Below are 23,900 nucleotides of genomic sequence, written 5' to 3' on the forward strand. Positions count from 1 at the left end.
TAGAAACCTTGATGAAAAATTTTAAACAGTTGATTTTGTACATCCACATAATAATGAATTTATTAATTTAAATACACGCATAAATATCATCAAAGGTGCTTTAAAATATTAAACAACAATATTTATATAGCACATTTTCATACAAATAATGTAGCTGAAAGTGCTTTACATGATGAAGAAAAGAAAAAAGGGCAAAGTAAGAATTAAAATAAGACAACACTAATTAACATAGAATAAAAGTAAGGTCCGATGGCCAGGGAGGACAGAAAAAACAAAAAAAACTCCAGAAGGCTGGAGAAAAAAAACATAAAATCTGCAGGGGTTCCAGACCATGAGACTGCCCAGCCACCTCTGGGCATTCTACCTAACATAAATGATCAGTCCTCTTTGTATTTGGGGTTCTCATGGAAGGACTTGATGATGATGACTTCTGGCTTTTAATCCATCAATGTAGGAACATCATGGTGCTTTGATTAGAAAACCAGGGTAAAAAAAAAACAGAAGAGAGAGTAGGGGTTAGTACGGATTTTGGAGCCACCATGAATAGTTAAGATAATTAATTGAATATACAGAGCATCAGGATTAAACTAAAATTAAGTTATGAGAAAGCCATGTTAAAGTAATGTGTTTTTAGCAGTTTTTTAAAGTGCTCCACTGTATTAGCCTGGCGAATTCCTATTGGCAGGCTATTCTAGATTTTAGGTGCATAATAGCAGAAGGCCGCCTCACCACTTCTTTTGAGTTTAGCTCTTGGAATTCTAAGCAGACACTCATTTGAAGATCTAAGGTTACGATTTGGAATATAAGATGTCAGACATTCCGATATATAAGATGGAGCGAGATTATTTAAGGCTTTGTAAACCATAAGCAGTATTTTAAAGTCAATTCTGAATGACACAGGTAACCAGTGTAGTGACATGAAAACTGGAGAAATGTGCTTGGATTTTCTTTTCCTAGTTAGGATTCTAGCAGCTGCATTCTGCACTAGTTGCAAACGATTTATGTCATTTTTGGGTAGTCCTGAGAGGAGTGCGTTACAGTAATCTAGTCGACTGAAAACAAACGCGTGAACTAATTTCTCAGCATCTTTCAATGATATAAGAGGTCTAACTTTTGCTATATTTCTTAAGTGAAAAAATGTTGTCCTAGTGATTTGATTAATATGCGATTTAAAATTTAGGTCACAGTCAACAGTTACCCCTAAATTCTTTACCTCCGTCTTGACTTTTAATCCTAATGCATCAAGTTTATTTCTAATAACCTCGTTATATCCATTATTGCCAATCACTAAAATTTCTGTTTTCTCTTTATTTAGCTTGAGAAAATTACTATTCATCCACTTAGAAACACAAGTAAGACATTGTGTTAGTAAAACAACAGAATCAGGGTCATCAGGTGCTATTGATAAATACAGCTGTGTGTCATCAGCATAGCTGTGGTAACTCATGTTATGCCCCGAGATAATCTGACCTAATGGAAGCATGTAGATTGAAAAGAGCAGCGGACCCAGGATAGAGCCTTGTGGAACACCATATAGGATATCATGTGTCTTTCAGTTATAATTACCACAACTAACAAAGAATTTTTTACCTGCCAGGTAGGATTCAAACCAATTTAAGACACTGCCAGAGAGGCCCACCCATTGACTAAGGCGATTTCTAAGAATATTATGATCAATGGTGTCAAAAGCGGCACTCAGATCTAAGAGGATGAGAACAGATAAATGGCCTCTGTCTGCATTTACCCGCAAGTCATTTACTACTTTAACGAGTGGAGTTTCTGTGCTGTGATTTGTTCTGAAACCTGACTGAAATTTATCAAGAAAAGCATGTTTATTGAGGTGGTCATTTAGCTGCATAATGACTGCCTTCTCTAGAATTTTACTTAACAAAGGCAGGTTAGAAATGGGTCTAAAATTTTCAAAAGTAGAGGGGTCAAGATTATTTTTCTGAGTAGGGGTTTAACTACAGCAGTCTTAAGACAGTCTGGGAAGACCCCCGTATCTAATGACGAGTTTACTATGTCAAGAATACTATCAATTAGCACTCCCGATACGTCTTTGAAAAAACTTGTTGGTATTGGGTCAAGGACGCAGGTGAAGGGTCTCAGTTGAGAAATTATTTTATGTAAATCAAGTAAATCTATCCTGGTGAAAGAGTTTAATTTGTTTAGAATGGAGTACTGGGGCTTAAGAGGATCCGCAGTGTTGGGGAGATATACTATATTATTTCTAATATCATTAATTTTTTGATAGAAAAATATAGCAATAGCCTCACAAGTTTCACTGGAAGTATTTTGGAGGCATTCCTTTGAGTTACCTGGGTTTAGCATTAAAGACTGCATTCTAGCTTAGGGTTGCTAGATTAGAAAATTAGAAATACAGGACACTCTTAAAATCTCTCTCTATATTACTATATATAAAAATTTATACATGCCCCCTACACACCCAGACCAGTATATTATATAAAAGTAGAGACATAAGTTAAAAACATAAAGCAAGGATTTTAATGGGTTATGAAGAAAACATAAGTAAAATCATTTGAAAATTATTTAATACAAGCTAAAAAAAATGATGTAAAAGTGAAATCATTTGAAAATATTTATTTAGATAGATAGATAGATAGATAGATAGATAGATAGATAGATAGATAGATAGATAGATAGATACTTTTTAATACAGGTAACAGAGAAATATTATTATTTAATATATGCAGTTAGAAAAAAAGTGGGCCATGGCAAGTAGTAACAACACCTCTTTGTGGACACTGTATGTTGCAATGCTGATACAGAACTGCACAGCAGTGCGGCTGGAGAGCAAAACAGTAAGAGTGTCGCTGTCCTCAGCCAACCATAGCAACTGAACAAGTTGCAAACAGGCAGCAAAGACTAGTTTCCTTGTTACATTTGGGTTATTTTCATCAAGAGAATCTGAAAAAAGAAAGTATAATTACTTATAAAGTTACAACTAAGAAAATACAGGTATTTTTACAACCGTAAGAAGGTAGTAAAAATATATTTTTTATTACGAAATTTGAAAATGAACTAATTACGGGACATTTGGGTGTCCCTGCAAGGTCAGTACGGGACAGGGGACAAAATTTTTCACCCACTGACAGAGATCCCTAATCAAAGATCAAAAATCAAAAATAACATTAGACATATATAAACCAAAGACCTGTGTGTGTATGGATCAGTCCTCTCTGCTCATGCTCAACCACAGCCACTAGATGGCACATGCATGCATCTCAATTCTTAATACAAAAGACCTGGGTGCAGCAAATGCTGACACACAACAACAGCGTAGTGGTAATAACACAGATGAGAAGACCCAATGTCGAAATGAAGCCAACGTCGCGGCTCAACAACGTGCAAGTGAAATACCTCAGCAACAGAGGGCAAGGATTGAAGTTTTCACTAAAAACACTGTCTATCTGGAGGTATTTTCTCTAAACAAAGATTAATAGGACTCATATGCCAACTATATGGCTAAGAGATGGTATTGCCAGTGGGGTATCAACCACATCTACGTCCACATCCTCTTCCCTGGGTAATTCTTAAGAGTTAGCTGACGCCTCTCCAAGTTCATGAATTTACTAACACTGCTAGGGAGTCTTTGGGTTGTTTTTGTTATATTCATAATCACTGACCTTGAAATAGTTGAAAGTGATACCCCTCATGCTTAGGTTTGAATTTTATTATTTTTAACCTTCTGGGAGTGGCTCTTAGAGGGCTTGGGCTACCAGCAAAGAATCAAGTGTCAAAAATATTGTAATATTTATAATCAGCAACCTTGAAATACCATAAAATGACACTTTGCATGCCTATATTACTAATCCCTATTTTTTCGGATTTTTGTGAAAAGCAGTAAATTTGACCTCTCATATCCCATTAAGGGGTGAACCCCTGCAGTCGGTTGATGTAATGCACAGCTTCAAGCCCTTCCGATCATTTTTGCTGAAGACCCCTATTGGTTTACTCATTGTCATAACAGTGAAATTTTCTGCATAGAATGTGGTCCAATAATGGCCTAAAAAGTGAGAGAATCCAAAAAAGCTAAGGTATTACAGTTAACAAATCTCATATATATATATATATATATATATATATATATATATATATATATATATATATATATATATATATATATATATAAATACTGGGACGAGACAAGACTTTTTAGCCTGGGATGAGACATGACTTTTTCAGAGAGATACTTTCAAGTCCCGCGAGACGAGACTTTGTGCCAAGAGATTTAACCACGCCCGGGGCCGGAAATAAAAGACAAAGAGTAGATGACAAAGTAGAATGTTGTAAAGAATTCAAAAATGTTGGTGTGATACACATTCAGAGCAGGTTAGAAATAATGAAAGTATTAAAATGTGAAACTCCCAAAAAAATGATAGTAAAGATTGCATTAGGGCAAACAAACGGAAATTATTACTCGGTGAAATAACGGAACCGCGAAAAGAGATTGAATATATTGTTTGGATTCAAACTTTAAGTCGGAGACTTGTAAATCGTCTAATTCGTGTTGCCATCAGAGAAAAGTAGTGTTTCATCCCAATGAAGAGGCATATCCACAAGAATTAATTTGTTGTTTGGTGAAAGTGAAATTCACATACGAGATCGGCAGAGATGCAAGCGAAGCGAGCAGGGGGTGAAGCCCCCTAATATATATTGTGGAAATAACAAAAAAAAGAAGCTCCACAAAAATAAAGTTCTGGGGACCGTCCCCATATATTGTCCAATGGACAAAATAAAGCAATGAAAAACGGTGTAAATGATCAAAAGCACTGGAATCGGTAACATTTTACAAAGTTCATGAAACAAGATGGCGTTTAAATACAGATGGGAAATGAGTACAGGAAATGACATTGAATTCAGGAGCTGGAAGTGAAGTCATCTATGGTGGCCGGACGTGATGTCAATGGCGGGTGCCGGAAGTGGCATCATGGCGGCCAATTTGGAACCCGGAAATGGATGGAGTTATTTTTCTTCGGTTTTTCTGTTGGGAGATCAAGAGATTCAGGTAAGTACCACGTGACAACCCCTCGTCTTGCAATGTTTCACTCAACTTTAGGCTTTTTGACTGCCTCTTAAATGCACGTGTGTGACAATATATATATATTGTGGGGAACAGGCCAGACACAGACAGGCAGACATCATTTTGTCACCCAACACATGTTTATTTACAATACTATGTACAGCAGTGAAGCACACAACCCAGTGCCGCAGCACCAATCACCCTCAGTCCAGGCCCTTTACACAATGCCTTTCTCTTCTCTTGACCGCCTCCACTCCTCTCCTCCGAGCTTCGTCCTCTTCCACCCGACTCCAGCCCTGAGTGGTGGTTGCTGGTTCCTTTTATGGCCCTCCCGGAAGTGCTGCCGATGATTGCTCACCTGTTTCCAATTGCACTTCCGGGTGGGGCCAAAGATTAGACCAGCTGGGCTCAGCGATCCATGCCATGCCCCCTGGCGGCCACCCCAGATCCCCATAGGGTTGTGAAGAACTCCATCTCCCATGGAACCCTGCGGGAAACTGAGGAACCATCGTCAACCAGGGAGACAGCCACCAAGCGTCCCGGGGGAGGTACTGAGGAGCCCATGGCTGCTCCCCCGGAACATAAGCAGAAGGGGCGTCCCGGCCGGGCAGGGGACCTGGTGGCCTGCCACAATATATATACAATATATATATATATATATATATAGAGAGAGAGAGAGAGAGAGAGAGAGAGAGAGAGAGAGAGAGAGAGAGAGAGAGAGAGTCCCATTTGTGTCAGTAATACACTTTCATCCCCAGTGGTTTGCCATGGCTCTGAAGAAGAGGATATTTCCAGAAATGCGTCAGATACCCCCGTTCAAGTGGTAGCCATCCATAACTGGGCATTATAACCCTAACTCCGGGATATTCTGTTGGGACTCCATGAACATGGACTTTGCCTTATTTAGCTTTTTCAATCCAGAGATTATGAGATTGTATATTAGATCCTGCCCTGGATATCTGTATTGGGAAAACGGATGGATTCTGTTTATGTTAACACAGTATTGTATTTTTTGTTTGCTTTGTGAAGTACCTTGCATATGTTGGAAAAGGTGCTATTTAAAATAATTGATGACTGATTATGTGTTGAGTGAAAGTATTTATTGCAGCATCATTTACAATGTCTGTGGCAGTTAACTGGCGAGAACATTTCCTTAGAAGTTTACTATGTATTGCTAAGTCTGTCCATTAATGAAGAATAGTATAGCTAGAAAGAAAACAGTTAATCGATTGCTAGGACACTGTTTAAAGGATTAGTCTGCCAAACTGAGGGCTGTTTAAGACCAGTTCTAAAGACAAATAACAGCAGCTACTGTGTAGACCTGATAATGATAAAGAAGGCCATGGGATGGGGACACACTAAGGAGGCTGAACATGATGTTTTGAACAAGTATAGACTTCCATTTCAGGCCTTTATTGATAACGGTTGCATTTCACCTTCTGTTCATTTGAGGATTAGCAATCTTTCTTTCTTTCTTTCTTTCTTTCTTTCTTTCTTTCTTTCTTTCTTCAATTTAAAGTAACAAATTATATAATCTTCATCAGCATTGTATACTTTATTAATATTATAGTTAATAATATGGTTGATATTATTAACAGTTTTAATATTAAATAGGTCTAATGTTGATACTCTTAGTAATTTTTTATATGGATATTTACTGCATCATACCATTGTCAAACTCGCTTAGTCCAATTCAGGGTCATGAAGGGCTTGGACCTACCCTGGCACCACTCACCGAGGCAGAGTGGCAGTCCTTCACAAGGGCCTCACTTTCACATACATCCATCATTCATGCAAGGCCAGTTTGGAGTTGTCAAATAACCTGCATTTTTTGAGGATATGGGAAGAAAAGTAAACTGGGGAAACCTGACACAGACATGGAGTAGAAGTGCAGACTCTAATAATACCCAGGCACATGAGTGAAACTTAGGACCTGGCATCTGTAAAGTAGCAACACTAACCACTGTACTGCCATTCCACCTGCTGATGCTTAAGTATCTCCAATATACATGAACTGCTAAAGGTTATAATAGTATAAGACTTTTATTCATTAATAACTTTACTAGTGTTTTTTTACTATTTTTTATGTTGACTATGACCTATATTCATACTGTTATTGTTATTAATCTATAGGCACTTTTTCTTTTCAAAAATTGCACAATATTAACTAAGGTTGTAGATTTCAGTAATATAATAACTAATAATCTGGTTGATAGTATTATTAACAATAATATTATTATTACATGGTTTTGATATTATTACTTTTAGTCCTATTCTGTATTAATGCTTAAGTATTACTAAATACTGCACATGAACTGATAAAAGTATTCATAGTATTTGTAATACTGAATGGCCATTATATTAATTCTTTCCAGCTTCTTCATGTTTCTTGTTTATCAAGATATTGTAAATGTGTTATTGCTTTTCTTTTAGTTTTCACCATTTTTGATTTTGGTTTTGATTGCAAGAGATGGAGTTTTACGTAGTTAATCACTGGTGCTGCCATCTTATTTACTTATGGTATGGCCACATGTCAAGTATTGTGATGTCAGATCCTTTTTTCTTTATACTGTATAAGATGTTTATTATCAATAAAAAATCACTTCAGGGCATATGCTTCGGTTCAGGTAAATATATTATGATTTCTTCATTTTTCATTGCAAAACCAGATAGCGGTGTCCTTTATCACCATTTTTATTTGCCATTGCAATTGAACAGCTCACCGTCTATTTGTAAAAACAATCAGGGATTTGGTGGATAATAAGGGAATAACTTGAATAAGAGTATCTCTTTTTACAGATGACATGATTTATGTATATTACTGATCACTTCTTCTGGCCAATGTACTGGAGGATATCTACAAACTCTCAGGGTTCAAGAGTAATTTAAATAAAATTGTATAATTTCCTGTGAACAGCCTTGCATGTTATCTTAAATTTGATCTTTTTTTAAACTGAACAAATTCAACTTTAGTAACCTGACAGAATGTGTTAAGAAGGGCTTTATAACCTGGTTCCTTGTTCCATGTTCTTATGTTACATTAACTGGTAGCATTAACATTGTGAATATCCTCTGTAAAAATAAATAAAGCTTCTTCAGTGCATTACAGTGTACTGTATATCAACAAATTCATCTCTGAAAAATGTAAACTTTGCCCGTTTAGAACATGAAGAAGCCATGGATAAAAAGATATCTAAAGTGAAGGAAGACTTAATATAATAGTTAATACTCAATATGAAATATGCTTGGTTTTAGGTCATGTAGGGATATACTGTATATGTTGACAATATACTTGTATCTTTTGAATGAATATGGCTCAAATATAATCTTTCATCAGAGGCTTTGTTAAAAGAAATACCTACTATTCTAAAAAAAAATAAAAATTAGTATAGAACTTAAACTTTCTAGCCACAACAAAAATATAGTTAGTATCTACTAACTATACCAGCAAAAAAAGAGCATGTCCAAATAATCTGAGAAAGTCCTTTCAGCTAGATTTTAACATAATGAATGGAAGTCAATCCTAGATAAAATTAATCTTTTCCTCAATTTGTGCTAAATACAGACTGACTGAAGGTAAAATTGTGACTCACATATATCTCTCCTAACTTTGAATATCCACAAATTATTCCAGTCAAGATGCTAGTCATGATAGATGTTTTTAGGGACCTGTTCCACTAGCTCACATATTTTGGCAATATCTTCTTATGGTAAGAAAACTCTGCTTATCAAACACTCTTGGGTTCAGTTCAGAATAATCCCTGTTTATTTAACAGCTCTCTGGATGGAATTTCAGTGACATCTTTAATCATTTGTTGACAGAATCTGTGGCCTAGTCTACAATTTGTATATCATCACAACCAGTACATAAAGAATGCCATAACCATTGTACTTCACATCATCCTGGCACAACTGCATAAAAAAAGCTGATATGTCAGAGTCCTCTTAACTCCTCAATTTGAAACATAGTACCACCATTTGCAGCTGGATTTTGGACTTCCTAACTTGCAGACCTCAGTATGTGTGGTTAGGCAGCATCACATTCTCCATGCTATCTCTCAACACAAGCACTCCACGGGTAGTGTGCTCAGCATTCTTCTTTACCCTTTGTTCACCTATGACCATGTGGCCAAATATCTCTAAATTTGATGAGGATACCACCTGATTACTAACAATTATGAGACAGCGTACTGAGTAGAACGTAGGATTAACCAACGATTTAGTGCAGGGAGTTGTGGTACAGAGAACTGCACGGTACATTACAGAAAGTTACACGGAATGAAAAGTTCATTAGTCTGTCAGGGATCATGCCACAAGTCATAACTAGTTTTTAACGATTTTTTTCCAGGATTAAACATGTTCTTTCAAATAATGTAAAACTACAATGAACACGTTACAGTATTAATTGCATGCTATTAAGAACATGTGAAAATAAATAAGTAAATGCATGGCTACACTATAGTTACTCTTAAAGCGGTTGACACGAATAGAAAAGTGTAAAATAAAATACGGAACCAAAACACTGGAGTACCAGAGGCCATTCCCTGCTTTTATTATTTGTGGACAGGAAGTGTTACTTGTAATTCTGGCCAATTGTGTGAAGCCTGTCGCTGCAATTTGTCCCACCCACTTGAGCTCAGTTTGAAATTCAAAAGAGTAAAAGCCCCAGGCTTCTGATTGTAATATCAAGGCAGCCAGCCTGTTCAGAGACAACGAGAAAAGAAAATCTATTAGACTTTTTAAATCAGTTTTAATAGCACAAAGCTTGAAAATATTACGAATGGTAAGAAAATTTTTCCTTTGTGCAATTAAAACTTATTGAAATATATATGAGAAAGAAAAAAGAGAAATGAATTTAAGTATACTTCTAGTTTATCATTCATTAGTTTGTTTTGATTTTTCCTTGTGATAGAGACATTTACATATTACAAATATCATATAGTGAACATGGCCATAATTTTTATATGCTTTTTCATATATTTGCTAAAAAATTTTATGTATATTTTATATAAATTATTTAGAAATAATTACCGGCTTTTCTGATCATTCTTTATGTGTTATTTATTATTAATGTATGGTTTGCAACAGTCTTGCTTTAGATATGAATAAAGATAATTCGTGTTATATTTATTCTTGTATCATTCTTGTTACACTTCTGCTACTTAATTAAAAAAAAAATAATTCCCATTCTTAGAATTATTTTATAGATACTTAGCTCCTGATACAGCAACATTAACCTTTATGCCTACATAACAAGGGGTGTTTCAGGATTAGTGTTGATGAAGTGTGGTGACGTAAATCCCAAATATCTGACCCATGTTCTCCAACAAGTGGAGTTTTTATTTACCTGTTCTCCCTGGCTATCTGACCATAGTTTGTAATTAAACAACATTAAGATTTTCTAGTATTATAAATAAATGTTTTTTTAGAGTTTAGTTTCTTTTTTTAAATATGTCTAGCTATTATTATTGTTAAGCACATAGTGCTACTTTTTTGTATGAAAATGTGCTCTACAAATAAACGTGTGCCTGTAGATCTGAATCAATCTGTTTTTATGCTTCCACAATTCTTATTTAAACATTTAAATTAGAAAATTGTCTATGCAGGCCCTTTTACCAACGTTGAGAATAGGCATTTTGGCGGGGGATTAGTGTTGCTGGCACAGCAATGTAATTTTTTATGTGACAGACTTCTATTCCCATTACAGGAGCATAGATTACAGTTCACCCTGATCATATGTCGCCACAATCCCTAGTTTTGAGATATTCAAATTAGTAGAATGCCTAATCAAGCGTTTACACCTATATTTTGTGGTTAGTGTTGCTAATACAGCAATTAAAATCGTAAAGGTCTGACCCTTGCTTCTATTTGCAGAGTGAGTTTAGATGACCTTTTACAGGTTTGGTGCCATCACATTCCCTATCTTTTGTGATAGTGCCAATGCCGGCCCTAATGACAATGTTGAGAATAGGTATGTTAGGGTTAGTGTTGCTGAAGAAGTGATGTAAACTTGAATAGCTGACCCCTGCAGTTCCTATCAAGGGAGTGTCTGAAGATTGCACCCCACTCTGGATTTACGCTGCCACAATCCTTACGTTTTGAAACTAGAGAGGTATCTTTGCAGGTTCTTATTATGCCTTTTGGGTTTAGTGTTGCTGATCTAGTGACACAGATCTTGAATGATTGACGTCAATTCTTAATATGACGCGTGTTTGTTGATTACAGTCCACTCTTTGTGTTATCCTGCCACAATTCTTATTGTTTGAGGTATTCATATTGGAAAAGTGCCATTCTGACCCACCTACATCCATGTAGAGAACAGTCCGGTTTCGTTCAGTCTTGATGTGATGTATATCTTCATGTTCGACCCCTTGTTCTATTGGATATTTTTGTACATTATAATCCTTCTCTTTTCCTTATACCTTTTGTTTACATTTTGAGATATTTAATTTGAAAAGACGACACTGCTCAAAAATAAGCAAAAATGTTCATTCTTTGATTCATTTACAGGAAAGTGTACAAAGTCTGCATTATATTATAACGTTTTTCTTTTTTGTTTTACTTTGTTAAAAAAAGAAATCCACAGTTTTTAGAGTGGTGAGCTAAGAAATACAACTTCAGGAAGACGATGATTACCACGCGCAACAGGACTTTTACTTTGATACAGTTCTTTCAGGGCAGGAAGTGCTTTTTTTTGCAGGTTTTACACAGCACGCTTCATTTTTCTCGTTGCGTTGGTAGCGGTTGTGTGTATAAATTCGGTCTTCTTTCGCTTATTTTATTCACGGAAGGACTTTATTCGTCTTACTGATCTTAATTACAGAAGTACATGTGTTGCGACGTAAAACCTGGTAAAGATACATTTTTAGTAAATGTAATTACTTTCTAGAATATTCCGGAAGAGCAGATCGGACGTGAAATATGAAAACTTGTCAAGCTGCTGTTTTCTAGTTTAACGGCGTAACCAAAAGCACGTAAAATTAAGTACCTTTGTAACTGTGCCGACATGTCACAGAGATTACAGCAGGGGTTGTTTTTGCATTGTGATATCTGAAAAAGCGAATGAATGGCTGTTTTATTAGTATATAGTTACTACTTATGAACTCATGTACAGTATGTGATTTATTGGAATTTAGAAGAAAAGAAATCTCGAATGTTTCTTTGGTTGAATGTTGCTGTGACCAGTAATGGCAGTCCTTACCTAAGGGATTACTAGTTAGGTTTAGGTTTCAGTTTTAGTTTTAACTATTCTGGATTGGTTTATGCTGGGTTACGAAAATGTTATTTTACTAAAACCATTTAATAACGGTTTTGGTGTCGCGGAGGTTCCTTGCCACATCCTAGTAACAAAGAGAATCCTAAAGATTGATCAATCGACCCCACTGGCTATAAAGAGGACTCGGCGGCAAGAGACAGAAGTTGGAACTGAGAGAGGAGGTGAAGTTTTAGTTATTTACGGTAGCTGGGATAAATCCAAGTAGGGTACACCCACTGGAGCAGATACATTTACATCTGGAAGCGTGTAATTTGTGTTCCCTCTTTACCTATTTGTTCTTGGGAGTGTAGATTATGGGTTTGCCAGTGGATAGTTTTGTTGCCTTATTTTCTAAACATGCGACCAGAACTGGATTGGCTTTCAGTTATTTGTCTTCCAAGCAGTAAAAACAGCGGTACATTGGTTAGAGCTTACAACTGCCTTAGAGATCCATAGTCTGGAGTTTAGATTCCATGTGCAACTGTTGCATGTGAAGAGTTTGCATGATCTTCCTGTGTATGGACAGATATTGGTATTGGACTTTCTTTCACATCCGCAAAGTCAGCCAATATAGGTTAACTGATGACTCAAATTCGCCCAGTATGGATAGGTGTGTGAGTGGCCCTGCAGTAGACTGGAACAGTTTTTGCTGTGCTGCTTGGATAGTCAGTGACCCTCACAACACTGAAATATACTAAGTGGCTAGGAGATTTTAGTTATATAATATAAAATAATGTAATTGTGAGGAAAAATTTTACTCATTACCTTTTCTTCATTTTAGTCACATTATGATTTATTTTCCATAACGTAGGTAGGAACATTAAGAAAGGATAAAGACTTGAAAAAAAAATAAATTGTGTGTTTGATATTTTTGCGCATATGTGGGTGGCCAGGAGTATATACATAAATATCTATGTGACAATAGTTACTATTATGAAGCATGCTTTATTTTGAATGCGAGTTCTGTAAATGTTTGTACAAACCAATACAAGCAAAGGCTCTGTCAAGGCAGTATAAACAAAAAGTACAGTCTAAGTAATAATGATCATATTCTCCAATCATTTTAAGTAAGCGTCTGGGAAAATAATTCTGTTATTTAAATATTTATGTATTTTCATATTTCAAGGTTTTGTACTAAAGCTGATCGTAGACACTCAAAAACCTTTATTCCATTGAAGATAACAACGCAAGTACTATGTCTCAGGCCACCAAAAGAAAGCATGTTGTGAAGGAGGTCATGGGTGATTATGTTATTCCTACACAGCAGCAACAGATTGTAAGGGTGAGAAGCAAATTTATTGTTTTTAAAGTGAGTTTAACTTGTATATTTTCAGTTAGGATATATAGTGTGGGAAATAAGTATTTGATCCCCTGCTGAATTTGTAAGTTTTGCTCACTTACAAAGAAATGAACAGTCTCTAATTTTTATGGTAGTTTCCTTTTAATGGAGAGAGACAGAATATCAACCAAAATCCATCAAATCCATTACATAAAACTTATAAATTGATTTGCATATCATTGAGAGAAATAAGTATTTTGATCCCCTACAACTCTGGCTCCCATAGGTTGGATATTTGCCCATGTGGCACACAGATTACAATCATTCAATCAATTACAGACACTACTGATCTCAACTCGTTATGTTTGCAAAACATACCTGTCCACAGAATCAATTTCTTCCATTCCAATCTCTCCTCCACCATGGACAAGACCAAAGAGCTGTCGAAGGACGTCAAGGACAAGAATGTAGAACTGCACAAGGCTGGAATGGGCTACAAGACCATCAGCAAGAAGCTTGGTGAGAAGATGACAACTGTTGGTGCGATTATTCGGAAATGGAAGAAATATAAAATGACCATTACTTGCCTCAGTCTGGAGCTCCATGCAAGATCTTGCCTCATTGGGTGAGGATGTTCATGAGAATGGTGAGGGATCAACCCAAAACTACACGGGAGTAGCTTGTTAATGATCTGAAGGCAGTTGGGACCACAGTCGCCAAGAACATCATTGGTAACACACTGTTCCATAATGGATTGACATCTTGTAGTGCCCGCAAGGTCCCCCTGCTCAAGAAGGCATATGTACAGGTCCATCTTAAGTTTGACAGTGAACATCCAGGCCTGTACATGTGCCATCTTGCGCCCTCACTATTTAACAGTCCACGTCAACAGGTGTAAATTGTTTGTTTCCATCCTTGGACCCTTACAGTTAACCTATACAAATATTTGCATTGTAATAACTAGCTAGTCTTTTTTTTTCCCAGGTAGAGATTTTGTGGTTATAAAAATTGTGTTTTTCCAAAGCAATGTAGGAAAGAAACCTTTTGACACTTGATTGGTTGCAATTACATTTCATGGTTATAAACATCCATTTTTACATTATACAAAGTGTAAATGTGTGGATCTTGCACTTTGCCATTACCTGCTGCACTAAATTGTAGCTGCTCTCTACTGCTAAAAACTGGTTGAGCTGTCCAGCAGTTGTCCACTTTCTGACACAAAACAGCAGCTTGCTTTTAAGCAGATGCTGCTTGACAGCCAGCGTAATTCACGTTGTGAGGAGGTTCAATTCCAGGGGTGTGTAAGTGATTTCCTGTGCATTACGTTTTATTAACTACCTCATGAACACAACTTGCATTTCTTGCATTTTTGTCTTTCTTTGACCACATATTGCACATTTTGCATGTTCTTGCTGTGACATTTGCTTGGTAGTTTTAATCTCCTGCTAAACTGAAACAAGCTATATGTGGGCAATACAATTCCTGCTTGAAGCCATATAACTTTAGACAAAAAACATGCAATATCTTGAAGAATATTGAGTCTAAGATATCCAAGGTCTTTTATGTCATGTACAATTACTTAAGCTTTTGTACATAGTTATGTGTTCCTTGTATTGATTTTTTTAAGGTATTGGGCACACCTGGAAATAATCTTCATGAAGTTGAAACTGCAAAGGGGGAGCGTTTTTTGGTGAGCATGCCAACAAAGTTCCGAAAAAACATTTGGATCAAGAGAGGTAATATCAAAAATTGAGTGCACATGCTTGTTTATTTAAACAAATGACTTGGGTGAATGTCACAGAGGCATGGTTGGATAATGGCACTTTAGGCAGGATTTCGTAGGTATCTTCATGGGGTAGAATGAGACAGGAATACATCCTTCCTATAGCTGTCTGTTTTGGTTCATTCAACTTTGGTTACTGGCGTTTTTTTTTGTTTTGTTTTTTTTAAAGAAAAATAATTGAACTTCAAGATGACATGATACATAACTTGTATTTTAATGTATGTTAGAATGCCATTCACTAGCTAATGTCTCCAATTCTAGAGCTGTGGATTGCTGAGGGGGGCAAGTCACATTTTTTGGATTGAGTTTCAGTACTTTACAATGCTTTTACAGACATTTTATCTGTTGCAGATTTATTGTCTGTCTTTTCCTTCTTTGGTATTATTTCTGTGTGTTTGGGCCCTCTTATGATGCTCCAAACCATAGTAGGTTTAGTTTTGTGCTTGCTGTGTCTGGAGCTTAGCTTTGTCAGTGCACTATTTACACTTGATTGGGTTTATTTTTTGTTCTGATATTATTAGTATTTTTATAGCCCTTTCTTTCTGTGCATAGTACACCCACTGTTTTGTTCTAGACATTACAGACAAACAAGGTATTTTTTTTTAGCTAACTGTCTGTACTGTTCAATTAAAGCCATGGATTTCATCATTAGTTAATCATTATATCTGAGAGAGTGAAACATTACATTCATTATTCATGTGTCTGTATTCTACAGATATGAAGTCTGTGTGGGACAAAGTAGCTACATTATTTTTTTTTTCTTTCTTCTATGGAACAAGATAATACAATAAAATTATGTTTTAATAAAATTATTTTAGGTGATTTCCTCATTGTGGATCCAATTGAGGAGGGAGATAAAGTAAAGGCAGAAATAAGCTTTATTTTGTATAAAGACCACATCCGCCACTTGATAAAAGAGGGAGCTTGGTAAGTAATAAGTTGATTGCCATTTATTTGAAGAACAGAAACTTTGGAATGTTGTAAAGTAATAAGGGATCTTAAATATGTGCTTGGTGGTTAGAATATGTTGACTAGCACCTTCTAAATGGCAATTTTGTGTGTGTTTTTTGTAGCACTTAATTGGTACAAATACATTACTTTCTATTCACGGTAAAGCTTAATCAGGTGTAACACAAACTAGGCAATGAATACGAATAATTGATAAATTGACTCCCTGGTGTTTATTGCATTTGTTAGGTGCTAATTTAAAAAGAATAGGATGTAGGAAGTGTCTTTTTTGAAAATATTCACTTGCCAAAGAGGTGGTTAATGTTTTAAACGGTGGTGGTTTGATACCTGGCACATGTTTTTTGGCATAATTGTGGTTATTAATGCTGGCTATTAAGTTATGTACTGTATTAGTCTGTGTCTGAACTACAAGCATTGGGTACTAAAGATATTTTGTCTTCGTCTCACCTTAAGAGCTAAAATTGATCCTTTGTACTGATATTCTTAAGACCCCCTTAAAAGACCTTATGGTACATCTGGAAGTAGTATATATTGAATTTCTTATATATATGTTTCTAGTGTCCATACATACAGTCCTTTGGAGGTCTCAAACAATGATCTTCTGTTGCAAGCATAAACGGAGGATTACTGAGCAAATTATTTACTCCTTTGTGTGAGCCTGCAGTGTTGATCTTTGTCCTTGACAGAAACTTAGTGTTTCAGTTGCTTGCAGTTTTTTTAAACTGTAGCATTTATCATTTATATAAAATTAGCTGTGTGACCTGTCAAAGTTAGGCAATAAAATATACAGTACTTCAAAAACATTTGCTATTTCTTGCCCTATGTGTACCTTCAGTGCCTTTCTTTGGTATCCTTTTGTGTCTGAGCCTCTTGATCAGCGTCATTCTCTCAAACGTTCTTATAAAGACTGCTTCACAGATTGTCATTTCTAGGTGCCTTGCCTGCCTCCTGTCTGCTTTTATACTCTTAAGGCTACTCAGGGTGTACCTCCTACACCTTTAATCCTTTATGTGTGTCTCATTCTCACACTCACACTTCCTCTTGCATCACCAAAACCAAACTGACCAGTCAGATTGCTTGTAGGGACTGGAAACACACACAGACCTTAGTGTTTTATTATACAATACAGGGGGCTCCAACTCCAGTCCAGGAGCGCTACTGTGGCTGCAGATTTTCATTCTAACCTTGCTACTAATTCATTATTTTGCGTTAATTTTAACTTACTTACTATTTATGACTTGGCAGCCAAACAATAATGATATACAAAACAAACTATGGAACTAAATTATGGATGTAATTAACAAGAATCGGCCTTTAATTAAGAAACTGGTTGGAGTGAAATTTGTCAGACTTAGCTGGACATCTGATGGCTTACTTCACTTCATTTCTGTTTGGGTGCAGTTCAGAGGACGGAGTCTTAAAGAACAAAGCAGTTAAAATGAAGGGGAAGAAAGTAATTTAGGTCACTAATTATGAAAACAAAAACCTGTAGCCACAATAGCACTCTAGGACTAGAGTTGGAGACCCCCGGTATAGTAGATATAGTAGATTTATTAGTCTGTGGTGAAAACATAGATATGAGATTGTCAAGGCTTGCAAAGGTGAGTTTTCAGTCGGTCTCATTGCTACCTGGTTTGACACCTCAGTGTCTGCTAGTTCCCAGAGTGTAGTCAACAATTCCGTTGATTTACAGTGCGCTTATCAGATGGGAAGGCCATACTAATGGAAGTTCATGATACAAGGTCCATCTATAGAAGCTCAAATTTTATTTATTTTTTTTAAGTAATTTTGCATGGCTGTGGATAGTCTGGTTTTGTTTTGCATTTTTTTAATTGCAGGCTTATGGCTTAAATTGTCTATATTATCAAGTTTAAGAAACTGGCAAATTTCTACAAACTTTGGTGCTGATGTAAGCAGGCATTTGTAGTTGATTAGTGAAGAAACATATCATTGTTAAGAGGAAAGTAAATCTTTGTCAGAACTAGTCTGACAAAAACAAAACACTAAGGTCATTAATTACGGTGGAGGAAATAAGCATTGAATGCATCAACATTTTTTTCAGTAAATATTTTACCATTGAGACTATTTACATGAAATTCTCATCAGACATTGGTATTAACTCAAGAATTCCACAACTATAAACAACTCATACCTTTTATTAATGGCCTTTAATGATAAGTGTAATAAGTGACAAGTGGAATGACAGAGGGAAAAATGATTGAATACACTAAGAAAAGGCAGTACACTAAGGCAAGGAACCAGTTGAAATCTATAAGTAGTTAGGAAGTAATTCTACCTCGTATTTGTGCAAAATGATATCAGCTGTCACGGTGTCACACAAGAAACATCACATGATGGATAAAAGCAAAGAGCTCCCCTAAGAACTTTGCAACCTGATTGCTGCAAACCATATCAATGGAACTGGTTATAGATGTATTTCAAAAAATTCAACATCTTCCAGTTAGCACCATTGGGGCCAGTATCTGCAAGTGGAAGGAACATCACTTCGCCATCAACTGGCCAGGCACAGGAGTTCCTTGCAAGATTTCTGACCAGAGAGCTCCAGAAACACTTGGAGGCAGCAAGTACAATTGTTGCAGAGAAAACAATAGGCAGTAGGGTCCCCTGGCATGGCCTCTATGCACACTCGCCCCACAAGACTCCATTACTGAAGTACAGGCATGTTGAAGCTTGTTTAAAACTTGCTACACAACATTTAGACAAGCCTATGAAATGCTGGGATAATGTAGTCTGGTCAGATGAGAGCAAAGTTGAATTTTTTGGCTGTCATATTACACATTATTTTTGGTGGAGAAATAGCAATGCACATCACCCAAAAAAAACCCTACCAACAGTGAAGTTTGGAGGCGGAAGCATCATGATGTGGGACTGTTTCTCAACTCATGGTACTGGCAGAGTTCATGTAATTGAAGTAACAATGAATGGAGCCATGAAAGTCTTGAAATGAAATGAATCTGCTGCCATCCACCAGAATGATGAGGATAAGACGTGGGTGGATTTCCCTCAGGACAATGATCCAAAACAGAGCAAAGGAAACTTTCAATTGGTTTCAGTGAAAGAAAATCAAGTTATTAGTATGGCTTTGTCAGTCTGTCCCGATTGAAATCCAATTGAACATTTGTGGAAGGAACTAAAGATCAGGGTTCACAAGGTGGCTGCCCGGAATCACCCAAGATTTAAAGGCAATCACTTCAGAAGAAGGATCTTGAAGCTGTCATTGCAAAGTCTTCTCCACTAACTATTACATTTGCATGTTCAATACTTTTTCCCTGTGTCATTCCACTTTTGTTATACATACATTTTGTTTATGGCATTTAATGTAGTGAATTCTTTATAATACCAATTTCTTGTGAGAATTTCATATAAATAGCCTCAATGGAAATATTTTTACTGAAAAAAATGTTGATGTCTTCAACACTTACTTCCCCCACTGTATATAGTGCTTTGTAATAGCATGCATGAATAAAAAGTCTTTTTTTAACAACTAAACTATAGCAGAATAGTAGTAATTGGTTGAATATAAGCTTTGCAGGACAGTAATTTAATGAGTTTACAAGAAACATGAGAAGGCAAGACATTCTTAGAACACAGTATATGTTATTGAACCATTAAAATGTTTTATTGATATTCACTTTTATTGATATCACTTAGAATGAGAAATTACAATGGCACGCAATTCCTGTGCTAATCTGTTAAGTAAATAATGAATTTCATACGATCAGCAAGCTACACTTGGTTCATTCCATGTGCCTGATGCTTTTGAGCAGTCAGATTTATTGTCCTAAACCTGGTTTTATATTTTATAGGTTACCCTTGTTTAATAAATTAGTGACACTGGCATTCAGTTTCGTTTAGTGAGCACACATTTTGTTATATTCCATAGTGTTTGTGTTACCGTGCTCTACGTTTGTTTTTTCTCCTAGATACTTATTTTATGTCTATTCTATTTACATTTAATACTAATTTTACTTCATTACATTCAGGCCTGAAGGATTTTCAGAGAATTTGCAGAATGGAACCTCTCAAAATGGGTAAATATTTTTAATTTTGATTATCATTTTCAGATTTTATATGACATTTGTAAACCACGGGTCATGGTAATTTTTCTGGGAGGCACTTGTGGAGGCTGCTATACTGCAGTTTGAACAGCACAAAAACTGTAATAACAGTATACTTATGAATTAACACTTTAAGTAGATGAATATAAAATGTGTAGCCAAGAATGTTTATTGGGAACATACCTGTTATGTCTGTGGAAGACTGGTGCCCTATCCAGATGTTGTTCCTGCCTAGCACCCATTGCTTGCTGGGATAGGCTCCAGCTCCCCTGGAGAAGCAGGTTTAGAAGGTGCGTGGATAGTGTGTTACAGAGGTAAAGGTCTGCATATGCAATGACTAGAAACTATGATGCATAACTTAATAACTGCTGTGTGTCACCAACCAATCACAGAAACAGCATGGTCAGAGACCCCCTTTTTTTTTTTTAAAAAACCGGATTAATTAATATCCGTTGTCTAGTCATCTGTAGGTGCCTTACACAGATATCCTAGACACTACAGATTAAATCATTTTGACAAATGCACACTGAAAAGATAAATGCCAGAGCCTATGAAGAATCCTGTTTCTTGGGCACTCGAATAGTGTTCTCTAGCACTCTTGGCACTTCCAGTGTCTTTGCCTTTTCTGCTTGGTGCACTCTTGCTGTTACACCCTAGTTGAACTTTGTTGATTATGCATAGTTGCAACCATCTTTGTTTATAGGGACATTTAATAAATGGAACAGCCATGGTCTCCCATTATGCAGCTGGAGATGGGGAGCTGATCCTAGAGTGTGCAAGAGTTCTTTTGGCAGTGCTTGTAAATGGCATGTCTCATAAGGTCTTTCTTTGTGATATTGTGAAACATAAAATTAAACCAAAAACTTGGCTTAAATGTGGACATTTGGTATAGGAGTATCTGTAGCAATACAGATGTAATGCATTCTCCAGGTACCAAAAAACCCTCATTTCCACATATTACTTATCACAAACATTAGCCTGGGTGCAGTGATTTTTATACATATAAATTGTGTAAAACAAAAAAGTTTCCTCATTGTAATCGATGATATCGACATTTAAAAAAAAAAAAAAAACCTGTAGAGTATAGCAATCAAAGTAGGTCTAGCGTACCAACGTTATCTGTTGTGATTTAGACTGGTATTTGGTATTGAAGTGAGTTCTTTACATGCATTAGTCTTATTGCTTACTGAGCTGAGGTACTAGTGCAAAATTCTGGCAACGTTTGTGGTGCACAACTAGCAGTACACAGCTGGCACACTAATGTTTCTTGTTTTCTGATTATAAAGACATAAACAAGTGGATAACGCCAGAGCAAGTTCTGAAGATGATGTCCAGACTGATGATGCAGAGTCCGAGCCGGATGACAGTGACCTTTTTGTTAACACAAATAGAATCAATTATGAGTACTCTGACAGTGAAGAAGACTCAAATGAAGAGGATACTGAAGATGAGGAAGAAAGGCAAGAAGAGGAGGCAAAATAAGTAAATTGTATAGATTAGGCCCTGCAATATGACTGTGGGTATCGGAGCCTCTCATTTTACTTTATCCAGGACTCACAAGAACTTCAGGCTTGCCCAAGACTTAGTGATGATGTCCATTATATTATCATTGAAACCATTCACAAATAATCATTTCTGTATGCAAATTATTTCAGTTTTATCTCAATCTGATGGCCAGATAACCGTCTTGTTAATTTCTCGAAGAGAAAAGTGTGTATATTCTGTATATAAATATATTTCAAAGTAAATGTACTTTCTGTCTGTAACAGACAAAATGTTAATGAATTAAAATATACTTTATAATAAAAATGCATTTTTTTTTAGTATTTCAAGCAATTATTTTTGTTGCAGGTTATTTTCTGAAATCACTCCGTTGGTCATATTTACCTCTTGTTGTTTATTTAGAGTTGATAAAACAAAAAAAACTTGCACCAGAAAGAAAATACGATAAAAGCACTTTAATGAGGATGTCACCGCGTTGTAGGGATAAAGGATTCCACATTATGATGTCTATGATTTGAGAATATGTACAAAATGGCGTTATGCAGCACAGAAACGAGCAAACCTTTAGGCTACACTTCCATACTAATGCAGAGTCCTCCGAGCCTAATGCAGTGTTTGGGGCTTTCCTCATAATTGGCAAAACGCAAAATTTGTTGTTTTAAGAAAAGAATCTTAATGATCCCTCTCTGATCAGGTGGCATGTGGACAGATTATTAAACTTTTAATTTGTATGTATATATTGTTTAAAAAATGTTTTGTAAGTGATCTAAAATATTTTAACAACACCGTATGCAATGTCAGTGCCCCACTTTGTCATTATTAGTCTTTCATACTTGTGGGAAGTAGAAAATAATGTGGCATTTACTTTTTGGTCTCCCTTATCCAAAGTGCAAAATTAATTCACTCCCTACTAAATTTCCTGTTTAGTTAAAAAGCTGAAATTTGGCAGGATGGGACATCTATGACACTTAAGTATCTACAAAGAAAGGTCTTTCCAATATATCACTATTTAGGGGTAAAAACTCCCTACAACAGAAATACGAAATACTGCAAAATCTCAAATGCATTGACAGATTTGATTGGAATGTGGTAATGTAACAAATTAGCGAACGTGCATTTGTCAGATTTGTATTCATCAGTATTAATATTATGCTAAGGTACATGGGCTATACTAATGGGGCGCTTTATGCAAACAAGCAATTGATGGGCCACGGCAATAGCACCACTAACCAGTAGGATGGATGGATGACTGAAGATGGGGTTGTGTCCTGGACAGCAAAAAAAAAAAAAAAAAGGACATAATCACGTTATAAAATGGAAAAAGAAACTTCAGCAAAGATCAAAGGTAGCAAACATCATACCACCACCCGTATATGTGTACCAGCTCTCACTGTGGTTATTTGTTCCACTCTGCCAACCTCCAGCCCCTGGTCTTGGTACTGAAAGCTACAAGGGGGGGAATGACACACATCACCCACCCACTCTTAAATCAGAGCACTTCAACAGCCCAAGACCCCAGCATCGGTCTTTGACTGTGACCCTCGACTTTCTAATGTGGAAGCCCCAGAAATCGTGTCATGATGCTCAAAGCCTGATGGCAACACAAATTAGACGATATGCAAGTCTGACTTAAACTTTAAAGCCAACCAACATCTTCATACTTCTGTCTTATCACCCATGTCCATATATTCAATCTCTTCTCGCTGTTCCGTTATTTCATAATTTCCATTTGTTAGCGCTAATGTGATCTTTACTATCAGTTTTTTGAGACTCTTGAATTTTAGTACTTTCATAATCTCTAACCTGCTCTGCATGTGTATTGCGCCAATGTTTTTGAACCGCTTTACGACGTTCTACTTTGTCTTCTACTCTTTTGTCTTTTATTTCCGCCCCCGCTTGGACCTGTTAGGTTTTCAGTTCATCTCTTGGCACAAAGTCTCATCTCGCGGGACATGACATTATCTCTGGAAAAAGTCTCATCTCGTCCC

General features: G+C 36.3%; 2 protein-coding genes across 2 annotated transcripts in view; one reads left to right on the forward strand and one right to left on the reverse strand.

Annotated features, from left to right (window-relative positions):
- LOC114652230 (BAF nuclear assembly factor 1) overlaps window positions 1-23,900 on the reverse strand; it is a 54,098-nt gene that overhangs the window by 9,476 nt on the left and 20,722 nt on the right. The window lies entirely within an intron of this gene.
- On the forward strand, window positions 11,726-22,229 carry eif1ad (eukaryotic translation initiation factor 1A domain containing). Its single transcript, XM_028802529.2, has 6 exons — window positions 11,726-11,895; window positions 13,426-13,581; window positions 15,206-15,314; window positions 16,180-16,288; window positions 20,335-20,382; window positions 21,696-22,229. The coding sequence occupies exons 2-6, from the start codon at window positions 13,495-13,497 to the stop codon at window positions 21,889-21,891; spliced, it is 549 nt and encodes a 182-aa protein (XP_028658362.1). The 5' UTR covers window positions 11,726-11,895; window positions 13,426-13,494; the 3' UTR covers window positions 21,892-22,229.

Source organism: Erpetoichthys calabaricus, chromosome 1 (genome assembly GCF_900747795.2).
Source record: "Erpetoichthys calabaricus chromosome 1, fErpCal1.3, whole genome shotgun sequence".
Lineage (NCBI taxonomy): Eukaryota > Metazoa > Chordata > Cladistia > Polypteriformes > Polypteridae > Erpetoichthys > Erpetoichthys calabaricus.